This window comes from Octopus sinensis, linkage group LG27, assembly GCF_006345805.1.
Source record: "Octopus sinensis linkage group LG27, ASM634580v1, whole genome shotgun sequence".
In the NCBI taxonomy this organism is placed as follows: domain Eukaryota; kingdom Metazoa; phylum Mollusca; class Cephalopoda; order Octopoda; family Octopodidae; genus Octopus; species Octopus sinensis.
In genome coordinates, this window is record NC_043023.1 from 16397006 (window position 1) to 16417575 (window position 20570).

The 20570-nt window shown below is 39.8% G+C and overlaps 6 protein-coding genes across 34 annotated transcripts in view; 3 read left to right on the top strand and 3 right to left on the bottom strand.

The window, feature by feature from the left end:
- Positions 1 to 20570, top strand: part of LOC115225116 — a 384942-nt gene that overhangs the window by 235946 nt on the left and 128426 nt on the right. For 2 of the 10 annotated variants that reach the window (XM_036514060.1, XM_036514055.1), the window contains exons 1-5: positions 10081 to 10267; positions 14741 to 14802; positions 15330 to 15378; positions 18029 to 18067; positions 20042 to 20290. In XM_036514060.1, coding sequence (XP_036369953.1) covers positions 15333 to 15378; positions 18029 to 18067; positions 20042 to 20290 — 334 coding nt within the window. In that variant the 5' untranslated portion in view covers positions 10081 to 10267; positions 14741 to 14802; positions 15330 to 15332. Of the gene's footprint in view, positions 1 to 10075; positions 10268 to 14738; positions 14803 to 15329; positions 15379 to 18028; positions 18068 to 20041; positions 20291 to 20570 lie in introns of those variants that run through there. The other 8 variants (XM_036514058.1, XM_036514059.1, XM_036514065.1 and 5 more) reach the window with 7 other exon arrangements.
- LOC115225115 overlaps positions 1 to 20570 on the bottom strand; it is a 396737-nt gene that overhangs the window by 186265 nt on the left and 189902 nt on the right. The window contains exon 5 of one of the 19 annotated variants that reach the window (XM_036514052.1): positions 19281 to 19290. The exons of the other annotated variants lie outside the window; for them this stretch is intronic. Within the exon in view, the coding sequence (XP_036369945.1) occupies positions 19281 to 19290 (10 nt within the window). The remainder of the gene's footprint in view (positions 1 to 19280; positions 19291 to 20570) is intronic. 19 annotated transcript variants of the gene reach the window in all.
- On the bottom strand, positions 734 to 1117 carry LOC115225130 (histone H2B, gonadal-like). The gene has a single exon (XM_029796080.2). It carries the CDS (start codon positions 1115 to 1117, stop codon positions 740 to 742), a length of 378 nt encoding a protein of 125 aa, XP_029651940.1. The 3' UTR covers positions 734 to 739.
- Positions 1363 to 1773, top strand: LOC115225126 (histone H2A-like). The gene has a single exon (XM_029796077.2). The coding sequence runs from the start codon at positions 1392 to 1394 to the stop codon at positions 1767 to 1769; it is 378 nt and encodes a 125-aa protein (XP_029651937.1). The 5' UTR covers positions 1363 to 1391; the 3' UTR covers positions 1770 to 1773.
- Positions 5305 to 5799, bottom strand: LOC115225142 (histone H3). The gene has a single exon (XM_029796096.2). The coding sequence runs from the start codon at positions 5794 to 5796 to the stop codon at positions 5386 to 5388; it is 411 nt and encodes a 136-aa protein (XP_029651956.1). The 5' UTR covers positions 5797 to 5799; the 3' UTR covers positions 5305 to 5385.
- Positions 6377 to 20570, top strand: part of LOC118768150 (zinc finger protein 239-like) — a 36106-nt gene continuing 21912 nt past the window's right edge. The window contains exon 1 of one of the 2 annotated variants that reach the window (XM_036514077.1): positions 6377 to 6562. The gene's annotated coding sequence lies outside the window, so the exon portion shown is untranslated. Of the gene's footprint in view, positions 6563 to 11613; positions 11636 to 20570 lie in introns of those variants that run through there. The other variant, XM_036514078.1, reaches the window with a different exon arrangement.

Here is a 20570-nt window from a genome sequence, read left to right on the forward strand (position 1 = left end):
TTCCGCATAATTTGAAAAAAAAAATTGTATTATCCGTAGGCGAAAACGGCGCCTTTTTCTTTTTTCAATTAGCTCCCTCTCCAGACCGTTGTTTCTCCATGACCTGTTGGGTTTAGGGAAATCTTTAAAAAAATTGAGAAAACACTAAAAATCAGAGACGAAGAAGGTTGTCTGTTAGAAACAACAGCCTAATCTCCCTTTAATCACACTTTTTTGCATCTGAATAATTCTCTTAACATTAAAATTCGGTCGTCATTCCGCTGTTCAAATATGACGATTACAATCTAAATCTACCACACACCCATCATACTCCGTAGCAAAGTCTTAATACCTTCAGTCTGAAAGATGCAACTTACGGGGAGGACTGGTCATTGTTTCTAGCACATCCCAGGCTTGTCACTTGCATGGATGTATAATTTCAACGGTTGTAAAATAAAAATGTGTAGAAAACGAATATGAAAACAAAAATGCGCAGAAAGCAGACGTCGGAAAATTCACAACATCCAAACTTTTCCACTATTTAGGAAAATATTTAAAAAAATTTTATATAAATACCCCACCTGCTTCGACGTGTATAAATCACGTACCTTTACTTCCCCCAGTCCATTCTATGGCCGTTAACACCCTAACCCCAAAAACATGGATCGCAAATCGGCAGAAAATCTGAATTAACTTTCATGAGAATGTGGGTGGCCCTGAAAAGGACCGTTATTCTTCGATGAAGAGAAACTAAGCAGGTTTATTTGCTGCTAGTGTATTTGGTGACGGCCTTAGTACCCTCAGAGACGGCGTGTTTGGCCAACTCACCAGGAAGGAGAAGACGGACAGCAGTCTGCACCTCACGGCTACTGATGGTCGAACGTTTGTTGTAGTGAGCCAAGCGGCTGGATTCAGAAGCTATTCTTTCGAACAGATCGTTGACAAAACTGTTCATGATGGACATAGCTTTGCTGGAGATGCCAGTGTCCGGGTGGACTTGCTTCATCACTTTGTAGATGTAGATGGAATAACTTTCCTTCCTCTTCTTCTTACGTTTCTTGTCCCCGGCAGGGCGAGAGGTCTTGGCCTTGGAAGCCTTCTTGGCTCCTTTCGAAGCAGTTGCTGGTGCTGGTGGCATAATGTCACTTGCGAAAGCTACTCAGCAACCCTCGTCCACGCTATTTATAATTGACAAGTAGGCTCAGCCGAGCACCTTGCTGACGTTTCGCGCCAATCAATTTCATTGGTGGAATTTGACAGCCTTCTAATCACGTGACATAAACCCGCTCCTTTTTCGCTCGGCAGTTTGTGACTGCTGGAGCCTCCTGACTGCTATTTAAAGGCAAAAGCCGCCCTCTTTTTTAATTCTTTGGCCGTCTTCTTTGTTGAGAACTACTGTCGAACTTTGAAATATGTCTGGACGTGGTAAAGGAGGAAAAGTAAAGGGAAAGAGCAAGACCCGTTCGTCCCGTGCCGGACTTCAGTTCCCTGTCGGTCGTATCCACCGTCTTCTCCGTAAGGGAAATTATGCCCAACGTGTCGGTGCCGGAGCCCCAGTCTACTTGGCCGCTGTAATGGAATATTTGGCTGCTGAGGTGTTGGAATTGGCAGGAAATGCTGCCAGAGATAACAAGAAATCGAGAATCATTCCCCGTCACTTGCAGTTGGCCATCCGTAACGACGAAGAATTGAACAAACTTTTGTCCGGAGTGACCATCGCCCAGGGTGGTGTTCTTCCCAACATTCAGGCTGTTCTTCTGCCCAAGAAAACCCAGAAGGCTTCCAAGTAAATTAATTCGGTGGCATTTTTTGCTTTATCCGTATCAACGGCCCTTTTCAGGGCCTCTCACACTTTGCGTATTTGTCTTTTCTCGACTTAATATTTGCGATTTTTTCGTCTGAAGAATTTTTGGTACTACTTCAGAAGAGTGGTCCCAGTGCGCGCACTCGCGCTAGCTAGACGTGTCTAGTCGATCCTTTGTGTTTCTTATTTACTTTAATTCATTTTGTGTTTTATTTACTTTGTTTAGAAATAATTATTTATTTTGTGTTTTATTTACTTTGCTAGGATCGTCTCGTTACGAGTGGCTAGCGCGAGTGCGCGCACCAGGACCTCGTTATGTACTACCGAATTTTTGCATTTTTTCTCACGCAGGGGGAAACGATTGGTCTAGTCTCCAGAGATTCGCCACCCGCTTCCATAACATTAGCGTAACCAATATTTCGGAAATGGTAGCAGAGACGTCATTGTAATCAGCTGTTTTATCTTTACCAATTTACTAAATCTATTTTATGTGGACGTGATTCATCTTTACCAACGAATTGTTTATTTATGTACACTGTATTGTGTCTATACGCGTGTATTCTACCAGTGGCTGGGGTTGTTTCTCAGAATCTTTTCGGTTTGACCGGCAGTTTTTTTTCTAGCAGTGTCATATGAAATTGTCATCCATAATTATTACCCTAGTATCGATCTATTGCATTTCAATCTGTTTTAGGGCTAGGGTTTGGAGGGAAGGGTATCTTTTTTTTCTTCGGAATTGTAAGGGACCACAGAACGTTTTCACCTCACTAGACGTCATTGATTGGTTGAAAAAAAAACAAGTATCTTACAAACTGTAGAATTTTCTCAATAAAGCCAAGAGAAAAAGATGTTTTATGAACACATTCTACCAGTATACGAAGTTTAAAAGTGTTTAGTTACGTGGAAATTATTTTAAAAAGCTGCCGGTCAAACCGAAAAGATCCCCCCAAACCTGAAAAAATCCGCAAGCCTTCTATCATACTCTCAATTTTGATCAACTTGCTCCGCAGGGTCTCAGAGGAGATAGTGTTAGTTGAAGGCTACCAAACCTGCCATACACAGACAATTTCAGCTTTATATATATATATATACTAGCAGTGCTGCCAGGGTCTGTTTCGATCCTTTAGAATTGGAACTTTTGAAGTAAAAATTTCGCATTATTCTCTTTAAGTGAACATTTTTCTGGTTGAAATACACCGAAAAATGTCGATACAGCAGTGAAAAAATCGTAAGAAAATAGGGATTTTCATAGAAAAAAGCATTTTTTGATGTAAATAAATTTTGGTGTTAACATGGTCCGATTCGAATTTTTTCTTCTACGGAATGAAGAGCAAGCCTTCTATCATACTCTCAATTTTGGTCAACTTGCACCGCAGGGTCTCGGAGGAGATGGTGTTAGTTGAAGGCTACCAAACCTGCCACACAGACAACTTCAGCTTTATGTATCGACTTTTAACCACAACGGCACAAGGGAGACCACTCTGAATCTTAGCTGCCCTCGCTGTGTTCAAATTCCGTCGAGGTCGACTTTACCGTTCATCCCTTCGGGGTCGATTAAATAAGTACCAGTTACGCACTGGGGTCGATGCAATCGACTTAATCCCATTGTCCGTCCTTACTTGTCCCCTCTGTGTTTAGCCCTTTGTGGGTAATAAATAAATAGGTATCTCGGCTGCCGTTACGTTCTGAGTTCAAATTCCGCCGAGGTCGACAAATTAAGTACCTGTTACGCACTGGGGTCGATATAATCGACTTAATACCCATGTCTGTCCCCTGTGTTTAGCCCCTTGTGGGTAATAAAGAGCACTGTCATGCTTCAGAAGTGAAAGTCGTCAACTTCGTGTATTTACGTGGTCAGGTTTATACCTTCGTTAATTTACGTACCACCACGCTGTTAGGTTTATAAAACAATTGAAGTTCAGTTTAAAGTTTATAAATAAATACATTTCATTACATGGGCGAAGTTTCGTTTGTCGTAGCACACGTTTCCGTAAAAAACTTTTATTTTTTTACATATGGCTTTGCGGGAATATTTGAAGTAATGAGAGCGAAAGAGACTAAGAGAAAGCGATTGTATGACGAGGGAAGTTCTTTTGAAGTTACCGTCCAGGGGAAGCATTGATGTACATGTGTGTTTGATGGGGTGTGGGAGACAGAAAGTATGTTGTGTAAGTGAAGTGCTTCTGTTAGTGTGTGCGAAGAGACAGAGAGAGATAACTGAAATTTTTTACTCGGTGTATGTGTGTGTGTGTATGTATCTATGTATGTGTGTGTGTATGTATGTATGTATGGCCGATTCAGTGTAATTTTTTACTCGGTGTATGATATATGTGTGTATGTGTATGTATCTATGTATGTATGTATGGCCGATTCAGTGTTTACATTTTTTACGGAAATCGACGGAAACGTGTGCTACAACAAACGAAACTTCGCCCATTCCATGTTCTGTTTAAACTTTATAAATAAATATATTCTTGCATTATTCATTAGTTTTTAAAAAAGAAATCACACCAAATCTGCAAGGATTCTTTCTCTCCAAGTTTTAAATGAGACATTGCTGGCATAATTTCGTTATGAAAAAAGTTAAAAATGAAGGAAAGTGGGTGTTATAAATTAGAAATGTCTATTTTTGCAGATTAGCATTCCCCGTCGACTTGAAGCAGGCTATTCACGTGCTAAAAATAACAGCCAAATCTCCAAAACTGCGATAACAGAACGAAAGAAACCTGTAAACAACCTACTCACCTTTGCACATTCTTCTATCAGAAACCTCCCGCAGTAACGACAAAGTAAAGATATAAAAAAATAAGTGCGGAAATAACAAAAAATAACCAGCGCAAAACATCATATGCTTCTGGAACTGAAAATGTGCATTATAAGGGGAAAATCGGATGCCGGTCCCCACCCGTCAGGATCGTTTGCGCAAATCCTTTCTATTCATATTCGATTTCTACAATTACTGGATCTTTTCGGTTTAAACGGCAGCTTTTTTTAGTGGTGTCATATGAAATTATCACCCATAATTATGACCCTAGTATCGATCTATTGCATTTCAATCTGTTTTAGGGTTAGTGGGGAAAGGATATCATTTTCTCTTCAGAAATGTAAATAAACCCAATATGTTTCTTAAACGAGGGACATATTCATACGGCACAGAATGTTTCCTTACCTCAATAGAGTATCTCTATTATGATCATGGCGATTTTATATAAAATGAGACAATACAAGACAAACAAAAGACAAAGATGCTATATGAGGTCGCATAGAGTAAATATTAAAAATTTACTCAAATAATATGTATTTTATATATCGTTCTACAAACTTAGAACTTCGATTTAAACTGAAACAAAGCCACAGAAACACCGTTACCTCAATAGACGTCAGATTTATAAACACATTCCATCAGTATACGAAATTTAAAAGTTCTTAGTTACCTAGAAATTATGTTAAAAACTGCCGTTCAAACCGAAAAGCTGGAATTTCTCCTGTTTTCGCTATGGAGCGAGGATCTTAAGCATATCAAAGGTCGAAAGAGAATACTTAGGATACAATGTGGCGGCCCTAAAAAGGGCCATTTAAAATGCTGACAAAGCAACAGAGACTTAAGCCCTCTCGCCACGAATACGACGAGCAAGCTGGATGTCCTTGGGCATGATGGTCACTCTCTTAGCGTGGATAGCACACAAGTTGGTATCCTCGAAAAGACCAACCAAGTAAGCTTCGCTAGCCTCTTGAAGAGCCATCACGGCAGAACTCTGGAAACGAAGATCGGTCTTGAAGTCCTGGGCGATCTCACGGACAAGCCTCTGGAAAGGAAGCTTCCTGATGAGAAGTTCAGTGGATTTTTGGTAACGTCTGATCTCACGAAGAGCAACGGTACCAGGCCTGTAACGATGAGGTTTTTTCACACCGCCAGTGGCTGGGGCACTTTTCCTGGCTGCCTTGGTAGCCAGTTGCTTACGTGGGGCCTTCCCACCGGTGGATTTACGAGCAGTTTGCTTAGTACGAGCCATGTCGAACAAAAAAGATAATTGACGGGTTCAACCGTCACTTTATATAGTGACCGTTAAAGAAGGAAAGATCGGGCGGGAAGATGGTTTTCTTAGATTTACAAATGACAGCTGCCCGCCAAACCGACTGCTGCTGATGTGACACTTTTTCATTCGCGGCTTCAGAGCACGTGACCTATTTCTCGAGGTGTTTTCTGCTACGTCCGATTGAGTGTAAATATATTCTTCTACCTCGATTCAGAAATCATCATTTTTCACATTCGCAAGAAATAATCATGTCTGGACGTGGTAAAGGAGGAAAAGGATTGGGAAAAGGAGGCGCCAAGCGTCACAGGAAGGTGTTGAGAGATAACATCCAGGGTATCACCAAGCCCGCTATCCGTCGTCTTGCCCGTCGAGGTGGTGTCAAACGTATCTCTGGCCTGATCTACGAAGAGACCCGTGGTGTATTGAAGGTATTTCTGGAGAATGTCATCCGTGATGCCGTCACCTACACCGAGCATGCCAAGAGGAAGACCGTCACCGCTATGGATGTCGTCTATGCCCTGAAGAGACAAGGCAGAACTCTGTACGGATTCGGAGGTTAAGCTAAGAACCTTGAGCTTCTTTGAAACATACCGGCCCTTTTCAGGGCCACCCACTTTTTAATTTAAGTCAACTCTTCTAAATCGCGATGTGCTTCATCTTGTGTTGTCGGACGGAAGGAGAGTACAGCTGTCGTCTGAGTCAATCTTAAAAATTGACCCGCCTGGTTCCATGACGAACGAAGGTAAGCATTGCTTTCTCGTGATAGTAGCAGTTGCGAAAGAGGTTATATGGAAGACTAGAGTGAAAGGTATAATGGCAGACACTATGATATCTGGCACCGCCCTAACGGACTTTAGGTTCCATCTGAAAAGGAAGGTGGGGCTAGAGAAAAGGTGTCTGTATTCAAAAAAAGATGGATGCGTGTTGCACGGATGCTAGGTGTGAAAGGCCCTGCATGAACACGCCATGATCACTTACCAAAAGGTTTCAGTTTAAATAACAGGGCTCGTGGGGTCGGCTATCCTGTTCTTTTGACTTCATATGTCCGTCCCTTTTTGTTCTTGTGACTCATTCAATTTCATTTTCATTGTAAATGATCCATTCGATTTCACTGTAAATAGTTCCATTTCATGACCCCAAATCATTGTATTGTCCCCATCTATGTAAACCCTTATGGGTAATAAAGAAATAGCGGTTAAACCCGGTCAAATAAACAAAATAAAAATTTGTGTAATAGGTGTTAAAAAAACAACTTCCTCTAAACGAATATGAAAAAAATAGTAAATTGAAGTGTGAACACAGCACCTTACAGAGTATAAGTATATGACATTTTTAAAATTTAACTTCATTTGTTTTATATTCTAAATAATTTCAAAAAGTATATTAATTTTGCGTTTTTTAATTTGATAAATTCTACGGAAAGAATTTAGTGCGAAAAATTTATACATTTATACACAAAGACCTATTGTGGCAAGCGAAGTTGATATCGAACCTCATCCCACGACAGGCACCCATGCCAACCCCCTTTGCTTGCGAAGACATGTTGGGGCAAGTGTGGCACCCGGCAGATGCCAGGACCCCTGGACTGGTGGTACGTAAAAAGCACTATCCGAATCGTGGCCGATGCCAGAGCCGCCTCGACTGGCACCAATCCGACCGTGGCCGTTGCCAGCCTCTCCTGGCACCTGTGCGGGTGGCATGTAAAAAGCACCCACTACAGTCTCGGAGTGGTTGGCGTTAGGAAGGGCATCCAGCTGTAGAAACATTGCCAGATAAGACTGTAGTCTGGTGCAGCCTTCTGGCTTCCCAGATCCCCGGTCGAACCGTCCAACCCATGCTGGCATGGAGAACGGACGTTAAACGATGATGATGATGAGAAGAAATTAATTCATTAAGTTTACCAAATTATATACGTCTGTAAAAAAAAAAAAAGTTTCACTAATTATATACGTTTGCGTTTGTGTAAAAAAAATTATTAACCAAGTTTTATAAATTATTTACTTTGTTCAAAAAATATTATTAATATTAATTAATTTTCAAGAATTATTTAATTTATATAATTAATTCATTAATTTTATTCTGTAAAATAGTAATTAATTCATTTATCTGTAAATCGCTATGTTGTCATTCAGGCAGCTGGAAATAGCAGCCAGATTTCCCTCCAATAACACTTTATTGTCTTAAAAAGCAGAAAGGTATCTAAAAAATTCGGGTTTTTTTTTTTTTTTCTTTTTGAGGTCAGGTTACTTGATTCCACGCAAAAAATCTGATTTTTTTTTTCCATGTGATAATTCCGGGGGGGGGTACCCCCCCCCCTTTCCGGACCAAAATATGGGATTTGCAGCATATTAGGAGGTCAGGGTACTTGATTCCACGCAAAAAAGCCGAGTTTTTTTTTTTTTTTTCTTAGTGAAAATCGTGCGGTTGTTAATCTGTAATTTTACCGAAAAGAGCACCTTTTTGATGTAAATAATTTTTGGTCTTAACATGGTCCGATTTGAATTTTTTCTTCTACGGAAGGAAGAGCAAGCCTTCTTCTATCATACTCTCAATTTTGGTCAACTTGCGCCGCAGGGTCTCGGAGGAGATAGTGTTAGTTGAAGGCTACCAAACCAGTCACAAACAGACAACTTCAGCTTTATATATAGAGAGATTGCGCAAACGAATTTATTTTTTTCTGTAAATCCTGACTTCTCTTTCGATCGTTGAGATGCTAATCGCTTCTGTTTGTTCATTTTCTGAGAGTAACTTTTCTATAGTAAGATTAATATGGATTGGTTAAGATGCATTTGCGGGTCAATAAAAAGACCTTCAACGAGGAACAAGAAAATATAAACCAGCCTAGCGGGTGTTAGCAAGTGTGGAATAGGAATATGAGGAAAACTGCGGGCGATCCTTCGGTATAGGTACCATAAGTGCCGGAGTTGGCTTTCTTTACATTTCTGAAGATAACAGAAGCCCTTTTCTCTCACCCCTAACAGCCTATATGTATATAAAAAAACCTTTCTTGAAATGTATCCGGTACCTATATCGAAGTTACGCCAAACTGCGCGCTGACGGTCCCTGGGGTAGGGTGGGGGCTTTCGGAAAATTCGTAGGATCCGATTTTTCCGGTAAAATAAGTGGGGGTTTTTTTTTACGGAATCGCACGTTTTGGTTATGGAGGATCCCATTCCGAAAGGAATTTTTTTAAAAATTGCGTTTTCAAAGTTAACCCGTCCCGGAGTTTTTTTGGGGTTTTTTTTCGAAATACGTAGAGAAATAAGTTAGCGATTCTGAAACAGATTTATAGACGCAGGAGTGGCTGTTTGGTAAGTAGCTTGTTTACCAACCACATGGTTCCAAGTTCAGTCTCACTGCATGGCACCTTGGGCAAGTGTCTTCTACTATACCCTCGGACTGACCAAAGCCTTGTGAGTGGATTTGGTAGGCGGAAACTGAAAGAAGCCCGTCGTATGTATATATATATGCGTGTGTGTGTGTGTTTGTCCCCCTAGCATTGCTTGACAACCGATGCTGGTGTGTTTATGTCCCCGTAACTTAGCGGTTCGGCAAAAAGAGACCGATAGAATAAGTCCCGGGGTTGGCTTTCTTTACATTTCTGAAGATAACAGAAGCCCTTTTCTCCCACCCCTAACCCCCTATATATATATATTTAAAAAAAAACACTTTCTTGAAATGTATCCGGTACCTATACCGAAGTTACGCCGAATTGCGCGCTGATGGTCCCAGGGCTCCAGCATGGCCGCAGTCAGATGACTGAAACAAGTAAAAGAGTATATATATATATATATATATGTGTGTGTGTGGGTACTACTTGAGAACAGTGGTCCCTGTGCGCGTAGTCGCGCATCCGCACTAGCTACTCATGACTAATCGATCCTTTGTGTTTTATTTACCTTGCTAGTCGTTGTAGGATCGATTAGTCACGACTAGGTAGCGCGCACCGGGACCACTATTCTCAAGTAGTACCATATGTGTGTATGTATCTTCATGGAGGCTATCCACATGCTAGAAATGGCAGCCAAATCTCACAAAAAATACTTCAATTTCACTTGAATTTCTTAGACTTCTGCCCATCCCACCACTAAAAATAAAACCCAAAAAGCCGAGGTCTTTCCGAAGATATCTTTTGCAGGGCGTTCCTTCGTTTTAAATGGAATAAAACCATCACAAGACCCGTTGGTTTTTTTTTCGTGACAATTCACATGATATCTTCGTGAACTGAGAATTTGCTTTCGGTACAAGAACACTACAAACCACTGAATGCCGAGCCGTAAGAATGTCTAAGATGCAAGGCTTTTTACTGGCATAATTTCGTTTATATCTATATCCCACAACACGTAGATACTTAAAAACAGAACCGGCACACTTGTCACGGAGGTCACGAAGATATCCAAAGTGAATTGTCCAGTTGAAACGAAGGAAAGGCCCCCTTTGCAGAGAGGTTAGTAGGTCCATTATGTTATCGCAGTTTTGTGAGATTTGGCCGTTATTTCTAGCATGTGGCTCGCCTGCTTGAAGGTATATACATACATATATATATATATATATTCAATTAATCAATTCAGGGTAGCAAGAAATTCAATAGAAATTATTTTGCCACCAGCGGTCTAGTGAGAAAGAGGAAATAGTCAGAGGCTATAAATAAATTCAACTTGGAGTCCTGGCTGCTCTTTCTAATGGGATGAATGGCCTATTGAGGCCGTTCCTCAATTGTTGGTATATATATATAATTATATTATATAGAGGGCATTATTACACATAAATGCCACACGCTAGGAGGGACTCTTAAAGTCAAAACTACCAAAATAAACGTATCGTACCGAATGTGGCATTTAAGTGTAATAATGCCGTCTATATAATATAAATAAATATATTCAAGTGGAAAAAATTTACAGATTTTTTCTCTTATAAGGTTTTTCACGCTACCTGATAATTTCTTATGAAGATTTTATCCTATTTTTAAATCATATCTATATATATATATATATATATATTTAAAAAATAGGATAAAATGTTAATAAGAAATTATCAGGTAGTTAGCGTGAAAAACCTTATAAGAGAAAAAATCTGTAAATTTTTTCACTTGAATATATTTATTTATATTATATAGACGGCATTATTATTAAATATATATATATATATACACAAATTAGTAAATAAATGGCACAACTAAGTACCGATATTTACTGGAAATAGCGAACGTAAAAATACGACGCTAATGTGTAGCTTCACCGCGTATGTATTAGTAAAAATGCGTGTGTGCAACAAAATAGAGAAAAAAAACCGTCTTACCTCCAGGGAGAACATCTGTGTATTTTTCCCTCACGGGCTACTTTTTACTGGAAGGCAATACTTTGTATTGCATTACTGATATTTTATATATATATATATATAAACACATATATACATATATATATATACACACACACACACACACATATATATATATATATACTCTTTTACTTGTTTCAGTCATTTGACTGCGGCCATGCTGGAGCACCACCTTTAGTCGAGCAACTCGACCCCGGCACTTATTCTTTGTAAGCCCAGTACTTATTATATCGGTCTCTTTTGCCGAACCGATAAGTGGCGGGGACATAAACACACCAGCATCGGTTGTCAAGCAATGCTAGGGGGACAAACACGCACACACACACACACACACACATACATATATGTATATATTCGAGGGGCTTCTTTCATGTTTCCGTCTACCAAATCCACTCACAAGGCTTTGGTCGGCCCGAGGCTATTGTAGAAGACACTTGCCCAAGGTGCCACGCAGCGGGACTGAACCCGGAACCATGTGGTTGGCAAGCAAGCTACATATATATATATATATATATGATTGATTGATTGATTGATTCTAGTTTCAGCTCATGAGCTGTGGCCATGCTGGGGCACCGCCATTTGGTGTTGCTACTTGGTTTTACTTCACGAAAGCTTTTTAGCGACTGCCATTTGGTGCATGAGAGAGTTCGATGCAGCTGCCCTCATCTGCCCCTCCTGCCGTGAAGTTGGTTCATCTGGGACACCTGACAGGAAGAGATCCAGTTTCATTTTAAAGACATCTGCATCCACCCCATGCAGGTCTCTCAGGTTCTTCGGGAGAATATTGAAGAGCTGTGGGCCTCGGAAGCCCAGGCTATCACAGTATCTTGTCCTACATCTTGATGGCAAATTTGGAGTCCTAGGCACCACGCATATATTGATTGATTGATTCTAGTTTCAGCTTATGAGCTGTGGCCATGCTGGGGCACCGCCATATATATATTGTTTTTGAAAAATTTAAATTTTACAAGCCAATTTTCAGAATCGTAGTTTTATTTTGCTACGTATTTCGCAAAAAATTCTTGGAGCGGTATCGGAATTTTGAAAATGCGATTGTTTGAAAAAAAATTTCTTTTTCGGTATTGGATCCTTTCATAACCAAAAACGTGAGATCCTGTAAAAAAAAAAAAAGGGTCTTTATATTGACCCTGGATGGTCATTAACAGTTCTGCGTTTATGAGTTGAAATGCATTTGAACTAAACTGACGGTTAATTAAATTCGAAATGGAATTGCCAAAATAACGCGGCTTTCTATGTAGAGAGGGAGATGGTTTTATGTCAGGTGTTGAGATGTGTGGTAAGTAGCTTGCTAACCAACCACAAGGTTCCGGGTTCAGTCCCACTGCGTGGCATCTTGGGCAAGTGTCTTCTACTATAGCCTCGGGCTTACCAAAGCCTTGTAAGTAGATTTGGTAGACGGAAACTGAAAGAAGCCTGTCGTATATATGTATATGTATATATATATATGTACGTGTGTGTGTTTGTCCCCCTAGCATTGCTTGACAACCGATGCTGGTGTGTTTACGTCCCCGTCACTTAGCGGTTCGGCAAAAGAGACCGATAGTATAAGTACTGGGCTTACAAAGAATAAGTCCCGGGGTCGATTTGCTCGACTAAAAGACGGTGCTCCAGCATGGCCGCGGTCAAATGACTGAAACAAGTAAAAGAGTATACCAGGTTTGATAGAAAGACAGGTGAGCTGCCAGAAACGTTAGCACGGCGGGCGAAAGGCTTAGCGGTATTTCGTCTGTCTTTACGTTCTGAGTTCAAATTCCGCCGGGGTCGATAAATAAAGTACCAGTTTCGCACTGGGTCGATATAATCGACTTAATCCGTTTGTCTGTCATTGTTTGTCCCCTCTATGTTTAGCCCGTTGTGAGTAGTAAAGAAATAGGTATTTCGTCTGCCGTGATGTTCTGAGTTCAAATTCTGTCGAGGTCGACTTTGCCTTTCATCCTCTCGGGGTCGATAAATAAAGTACCAGTTTCGCACTGGGTCGATATAATCGACTTAATCCGTTTGTCCCCTCTATGTTTAGTCCCTTGTGGGCAATAAAGAAATATATGTTCGGTTTTCTAAATTAGCTGAAACGGATCTTTTCGGTTTGAACGGCAGTTTTTCCTAGCGGAGTCATATGAAATTGTCACCTATAATTATGACCCTAGTATCGATCTATTGCATTTCAATCTGTTTTAGGGTTAGGGAAAGGGTATCTTTTTTCCTTCACAAATGTAAATTAACCCAATCTGTTTCTTAAACGAAGGACATATTCATACGGCACAGAATGTTTTTTTTACCTCAATAGGTTCCACGTAACTAAACACTTTTAAACTTCGTATACAGGTAGAATGTGTTTATAAAACATCTTTTTCTCTTGGCTTTATTGAGAAAATTCTATAGTTTGTAAGATATTTGGGATCTTTTCAGTTTGAACGGCAGTTTTTTTAATAATTTCCACGTAACTAAACACTTTTAAACTTCGTATACTGGTAGAATGTGTTTATAAAACATCTTTTTCTCTTGGCTTTATTGAGAAAAGTCTATAGTTTGTAAGATATTTCGGATCTTTTCGGTTTGACCGGCAGTTTTTTAAAATAATTTCCACGTAACTAAACACTTTTAAACTTCGTATATAGGTAGAATGTGTTTATAAAACATCTTTTTCTCTTGGCTTTATTGAGAAAATTCTATAGGTTGTAAGATATTTGTAATTTTTTTTTCTTCAATGTCTGCAATTTCAACCAATCAATGACGTCTATTGAGGTGAAAACATTCTGTGCCGTATGAATATGTCCCTCGTTTAAGAAACAGATTGAGTTTTATTTACATTTCTGAAGAAGAAAAGATACCCTTTCCCCACCCCTAACCCTAAAACAGATTGAAATGCAATAGATCGATACTAGGGTCATAATTATGGGTGACAATTTCATATGACACTGCTAGAAAAAACTGCCGTTCAAACCGAAAAGATCCCACGCTTCTTTTTGTTATTGAGGTTGTTGTGAGGTGTGCTAAAAATAACAGCTAAATAACGTTTTTGGATAAATCTTTTAAGTTCCTGCTAACACATTCAATGTATATTGAATGCTTCAAACTAGAAGCAAATCGACCCCGGGACTTATTCTTTTGTAAGCCCAGTACTTATTCAATCGGTCTCTTTTGCCGAACCGCTAAGTAACGGGGACATAAACACACCAGCATCAGTTGTCAAGCGATGCTAGGGGGGGGACAAACACAGACACACAAACAGATATATAAATATATATACGTATATACGACAGGCTTCTTTTCAGTTTCCGTCTACCAAATCCACTCACAAGGCTTTGGTCGGCCCGAGGCTATATTAGAAGACACTTGCCCAAGGTGCCACGCAGTGGGACTGAACCTGGAACCATGTGGTTGGTAGACAAGCTACTTGCCACACAGCCACTCCTGCGCTTGTATAACTGGATTAACCTGTATAATTGGATTTGCAATTTCCCAGCTATTTTGTCTAGACTTTTAATTAATTAGATATCCGCCATTGGTTCGTTGTTGTAAACTTGGTGTAACTGAAATAATTTTTGTTGTTTTTCAATTTTAGAAAATTACTTTTACAGATCATGGACATTCTAAAGTTCTTTTGTTGTTTGTCTGCATTATTTTGTAAGTTTTTATTCGTCATTCTTATTCTTAATAATTCATCCTCATTAACCCTTCCGTGACCAACCCAGCTGAAACCGGCCTCTGGCTCTGAGTACAAATGTCTTGTTTTCATAAGTTTTGAATTAAAATATACCACCAAACCTTAGTCGCAATTTATGTTACTTACACTAGCTAAATGGTAACTAAGTTATTTTGCTAAGATCTTTGTTATATTTAGAATTAATTGAAAGAAACACAGAGCATCTCAACAGAAATATGGTAAGAAAAGGGTTAAAATATATAATAGAGAAACAATTCTTAACCCTTTTGATACCAACCTGGTTCAAACTGCATTTGTCTCTACTGTACAGCGTTCTGTAGTATTCGAAATAGTTAAGAATAAGATCTCCAATGCCACAGGCTCGACCATAAATCTATTAAAGAGTGACTGATGATATTGTGACTGTTTGTTTTTCTTAACCTGACCAGCCTCGGACCCTGGGCTATAAACTTTGTTATTTTGCAGCTTTTCAAAATTATTTTTTCAGATCATGGCTAAATGGATCTTGTTCTGCTTACTGTTTGTAACATTTGTCTGTAAGTTTAATTTATATTTTATTTAATTTCTTTCCATAACTTATTTTTGTTAAGGCAAACTTACTCAGGTGCACAGGGGTCTGGAATGGGGTCACTCACATAAGGAGGATTTTCTTTGTTTTGGTAGGGATTTTCCCAATTTTGTTTTCATCACAGCTTTAGAAATGATGCATTTTATGGAAGAAAATTTTGGAAAATTCATGATTTTCCACCACAATCCCACTTATAAATTCTCTGTCTTCCCTTCTCCGGATCTTTCCTTCTCATTTGTTTCTGACGAAGAGCTCCGCTCGAAACGTTAAACCCTCCTTCTTTCCTGAGCGTCCAATAATACTATATTTGTTCCATGTCCTCGTGTTGTGTTTTTTTTTGTGCTTTCATGTTTGGATTAACTTTATAAATTATCCGCCTCATTAACAACTTATTTACAGAACCTCAGGTCCCAAAACATTCCCTATATCCCACCCTGGTTAATTAACAGTGAGTCCTCACACCCATCACCCACCCCATACAACACTAATCTTGGTACTGTCTTTGAGAATCACCCACTATCTTTCAAAACCACTATCTCTCTATCCGCTCAGTCGAAGTCGACTCTCGGTCACTCGATGGATCAGTGTCCTCCAGTAGTTCAATCCTGGGCCGCTTCTTTCAGATTGGCTATGTCCATTCCGGTATCACTCCTGATGGTGTCAAGCCAGTGGGTTCTTGGTCGGCCTCTTCCTCTCTTGCCACTGACCATTCCGAGCATGATGTCCTTCTCCAGGGATTTTCTCCGCATCATATGACCAAAATATGTATATATATATATATCCGCTCAGTCAAAGTCGACTCTCGGTCACTCGATGGATCAGTGTCCTCCAGTCAGTTCTATCCTGGGCCGCTTTTTTCAGATTGGCTATGTTCATTCCAGTATCACTCTTGATGGTGTCAAGCCAGTGGGTTCTTGGTCGGCCTCTTCCTCTCTTGCCACTGACCATTCCAAGCATGATGTCCTTCTCCAGGGATTTTCTCCGCATAATATGACTGAAATATGCCAATCTATGCTTGGTGATCCTAGCTTCTAGTGACATTTTTGGCCTGATCTGCTTAAGAACTTCCCCATTGGTGAGCCTCGTTATCCATGGAATCCGTAAAAGTCTTCTCCAACACCAAAGCTCGAATGCATTAATTCTCTTCTGGTCAGCTTTCTTTAGTGTCCAGGTCTCGCATCCATATGTTGCTATTGGGAAGACAATTGCATTCACCAATCTGCATTTGGTAGCGAGTCTGATGTCTCTACTCTTCCAGGCCCTGCTCATGCTGACCATTGCCTCTCTGCCTAGTACTATCCGCCGTCTTGTGGAGGCGCAATGGCCCAGTGGTAAGGGCAGTGGACTCGCGGTCATAGGATCACGGTTTCGATTCCCAGACCGGGCGTTGTGAGTGTTTATTGAGCGAAAACACCTAAAGCTCCACGAGGCTCTGGCAGGGATGGTGGTGATCCCTGCTGTACTCTTTCACCACAACTTTCTCTCACTCTTACTTCCTGTTTCTGTTGTACCTGTATTTCAAAGGGCCGGCCTTGTCACTCTCTGTGTCACGCTGAATATCCCCAAGAACTACGTTAAGGGTACACGTGTCTGTGGAGTGCTCAGCCACTTACACGTTAATTTCACGAGCAGGCTGTTCCGTTGATTCGGATCAACCGGAACCCTCGTCGTCGTAACCGACGGAGTGCTTCCATCCATCCAGCGTCTTATTTCTGGAGTGCAGTCACCATCTCGATTTCTTTTGGAGCCAAGGAAGATGAAATCATCAACCACTTCAATCTCTTCATTATCGATCTTGATGCTGGTGTTTGTTGTGGCTGCTGTTGACATGATCTTCGTTTTCTTAACCACAACCCGTCATTATTTAATAAATTCTCAGATGTTTTTACTTTAACAGCTTCGTTTCCCTCTGTGTCTGCTGTAGTGTTTCCTGGTTTATCGAAATACGTGGGAATTTCATTTATGTTTCCAATATTTTCTAGGGAGAACCCAAACATTTTACACTCCTTCAGAGCAAATTTTTTCATCAATGTCTTTTGGCAGTTTCTGAGCAATATGAGTTTTTTTTTGGCAATCGCAGTCACTTATCAATACATGTCAGCCTCAACATCCAAAGCCCTCATGTTCCACCGTTTTGTCCTGCACCTTTCAGGGTCCACCTCTTCCACAGATTGCCTCCGCAGTTAAAGATCAGCACTTCTTTACATAGCAGTCCTTGTCCGTTCATTTTTAGAATGACATTGTAAGACAGGTGCAAAAGGCTGACCCATTACCAGTTTAAACACGAAACAGGTAGAATCTTTGTGCCAGGTATGGCTACTTTAACTCGTTAGCAATCAGTTTATTCCATTTAATGTAATGCTCCTTTAGACTTGGTTTTTGAATTAATCATTCGTTATCTTGTAGTTTTGACATTTTGCTGATGTGATTGTTTATTTTTAGACTGACATTGTAGGGTAGGTGTGAGGGGCTGGACCCAGCCACTTAGAATATAAAACAGATATGGCTGGTTTAATCCTTTAGCAATCAAATTGCTGTGAAATGTAATGTTCATTTATTCACATTGTTTTGAATTATTTCATCTTAAAATCAAAAATTTTTGTTTTCATCTTTTACAGATTTGTCAAGTGCAGACACTTATAATATCACCCAAAGTGGTAAATATATTCTTCTTTCTTGCCTTTGACCCTCCAACGTGGAGTATAGGCCACTCATAATTGAATTCTATGTTGCATAATTTTTCGCCTCTGTACTTATACTCTGCCATGAATGTCCCCCTTTCTCTAGTTCGTTTTTTGTTGATCTACGCCACTAGTTCTTAGGCCTACCTTTCTTTCTATATCCAAGTTAAGCTAAGTTAAGGTAAGTTAAGTTAATTTTTGGGCTCAAAAAGCAAAAAAGCAAGGCCATTTAGGGGGACATGGAATTATGTACAGGGTGGTGTTCATGCAAAGAGTTCAGGCCATTTGTGGTCAAGGGAGACTTTGAATCGAGCGGTCGTCGGCATCTTCACTATCTCGTCCGGCAGCTTATTCCACGGATCCGCAACCCGGACGGAGAAAGCCCCTCTTCTTCGATTGAGATGAAATTGTCGCAGATAGAGTGCATTCCACTCTGCGCTTTGCTCTACAATGATACAAAGAGTGGCGGTTTGATCTCCACATGAACGGTTTTTCCTAAATCCAGCTTCTTCTTTACTGCTGTCCGCATCATCTCTAAAAGTATCCTGTTAAAATCTTTTCCGGGAGCTGATAATAGCCTAATCCCTCTATAAGATGCTGAGTACTCATCAGCCATTAATAAAAAAGTTACCAAATCAAGTGGCAACATTATAGAGAAGGTAGATATATAGACAAAGATGTGGATTTAAATTTTAAGAACATATGAGGTACTAAGATTTGGTTGTTCCACTACATCATACGTTCTTAAAATTAAAATCCACATCTTTGTCTATATATCTACCTTCTCTATAATGTTGCCACGTGATATGAAAATTTTTGTATTAACAGAAAACCTCTATAATTGGCTGATGAGTGCTCAGTATTTTAAAACTGTTGTAATACTTACAAAATTTAATAAAATGATGTAGTACGAAACGATCGTACCAAATTACTGGAGTCATTCTTGTTGCTTATTTTCATTATAATCACCCCACGGATTTCTATGGATAACACCATACAAAATTCTGGTGCATCTAAATTAAGTACCATATTCATTTGAATCTAAATTTTTGCTGAACTTATATATATATATATTTGCCAACATAATGTGGTAGTCTTGGTTAGGACGAATGATACTGTAAATTTAGTCTTAGGAAACATCATCTATCTGCATACCAATGGTCTCTGGGTTATTTCCCTTCATCAGCACAGAATAACTGCTCAGCTAGAGATGACTCCACTAAACTCTAGTCCAAAATATATACTTTTCAAAGTGACACACAGTCACTGATCTAACAAATAGAAAATTATTTCTAAATCTCTGAACAAAAGACATTGAGTAACAGTACTCTAGGGTAAAGATTATTCGCCAACATAATGTGGCGGTCCTGGTTAGGACGATTGTTACTGTTCCTTAGCCCTAGGAAATATCGTCTCCAGCAGGCTATATGACACACTAGCTGCATCCTTATATTTTCAAACAAGGAAGTTTAGCATCCCATAGGACATAGATAATGTGTCATATACCCAACTGGAGGCAGTGTTTCCTGGGGCTAAATAACAGTAACAATCATCCTAGCTAGGACTGCCATATTATGTTGGCAAGTAATCTTTACTCTCGATTAATGTTACTGAATGTTTCTTGTTCAGTGACTTAGAAATAATAATTTTCTATTTACATATATATATACATATATATAAATAATGGGCTTCTTTCAGTTTCCATCTATCAAATACACTCACAAGGCTTTGAAACACACAAGTGTGTATGTATATATATACACACACATATACATACACAAACACACACACATATACATACAATGGGCTTCTTTCAATTTCCATCTACCAAATCCACTCACAAGGCTGAGGCTGTAGTAGAAGACACTTTCCCAAGGTGCTGTGTAGTGGGACTGAACCCAGGACCATATGATTTGGAAGCAAACTTCTTAACTGATTTCGTTATTTCAGGACCTGCTGTGCTCAATGGAAACCTCACCCTTTCGATAACAATACCTAATATGAAACGACCGGTGGTTTGGAAGTGCCAGAATTATAAATATGAATGTGACAGGACATGCGCTGATGGCCCTGACTATAAAGTGACTCATTTAGGAGATACCTCCACGCTTTGGATCAAAAATGTAACTGAGAAATGTTTGACTTGGAAATTTGAAGATGACAACCTTAATATTGGAAGAATTGATTTGGAGATAAAGAGTAAGGAAATGATTTATAATAATTTCTTTATTAACCACAGAGGGCTAACACAAAGCAAAACATTCGGGAGGGTCCAGTGTGGGTTTTAGCATGTAAAAAGTCATACAAAGAATAAAAGAAAGTCAAAGTAACATCCCTGATAGTTTGGGGACTTTGAAGGGCCACACGTAAAGAAAGCCCACAAATCCAAGGTCTCCCTGACCACCAGGGTGTATACTCTCTCCCAGTCTTTCCTCTCCAATATACAGGTACACTCTGAAAGAGAAGGCCCATTCACTCA

Excerpts from the sequence above, each read along its gene's own strand:
- LOC115225130 (XM_029796080.2), bottom strand. The coding sequence starts at position 1,117 with ATGCCACCAGCACCAGCAACTGCTTCGAAAGGAGCCAAGAAGGCTTCC.
- LOC115225126 (XM_029796077.2), top strand. The coding sequence starts at position 1,392 with ATGTCTGGACGTGGTAAAGGAGGAAAAGTAAAGGGAAAGAGCAAGACC.
- LOC115225142 (XM_029796096.2), bottom strand. The coding sequence starts at position 5,796 with ATGGCTCGTACTAAGCAAACTGCTCGTAAATCCACCGGTGGGAAGGCC.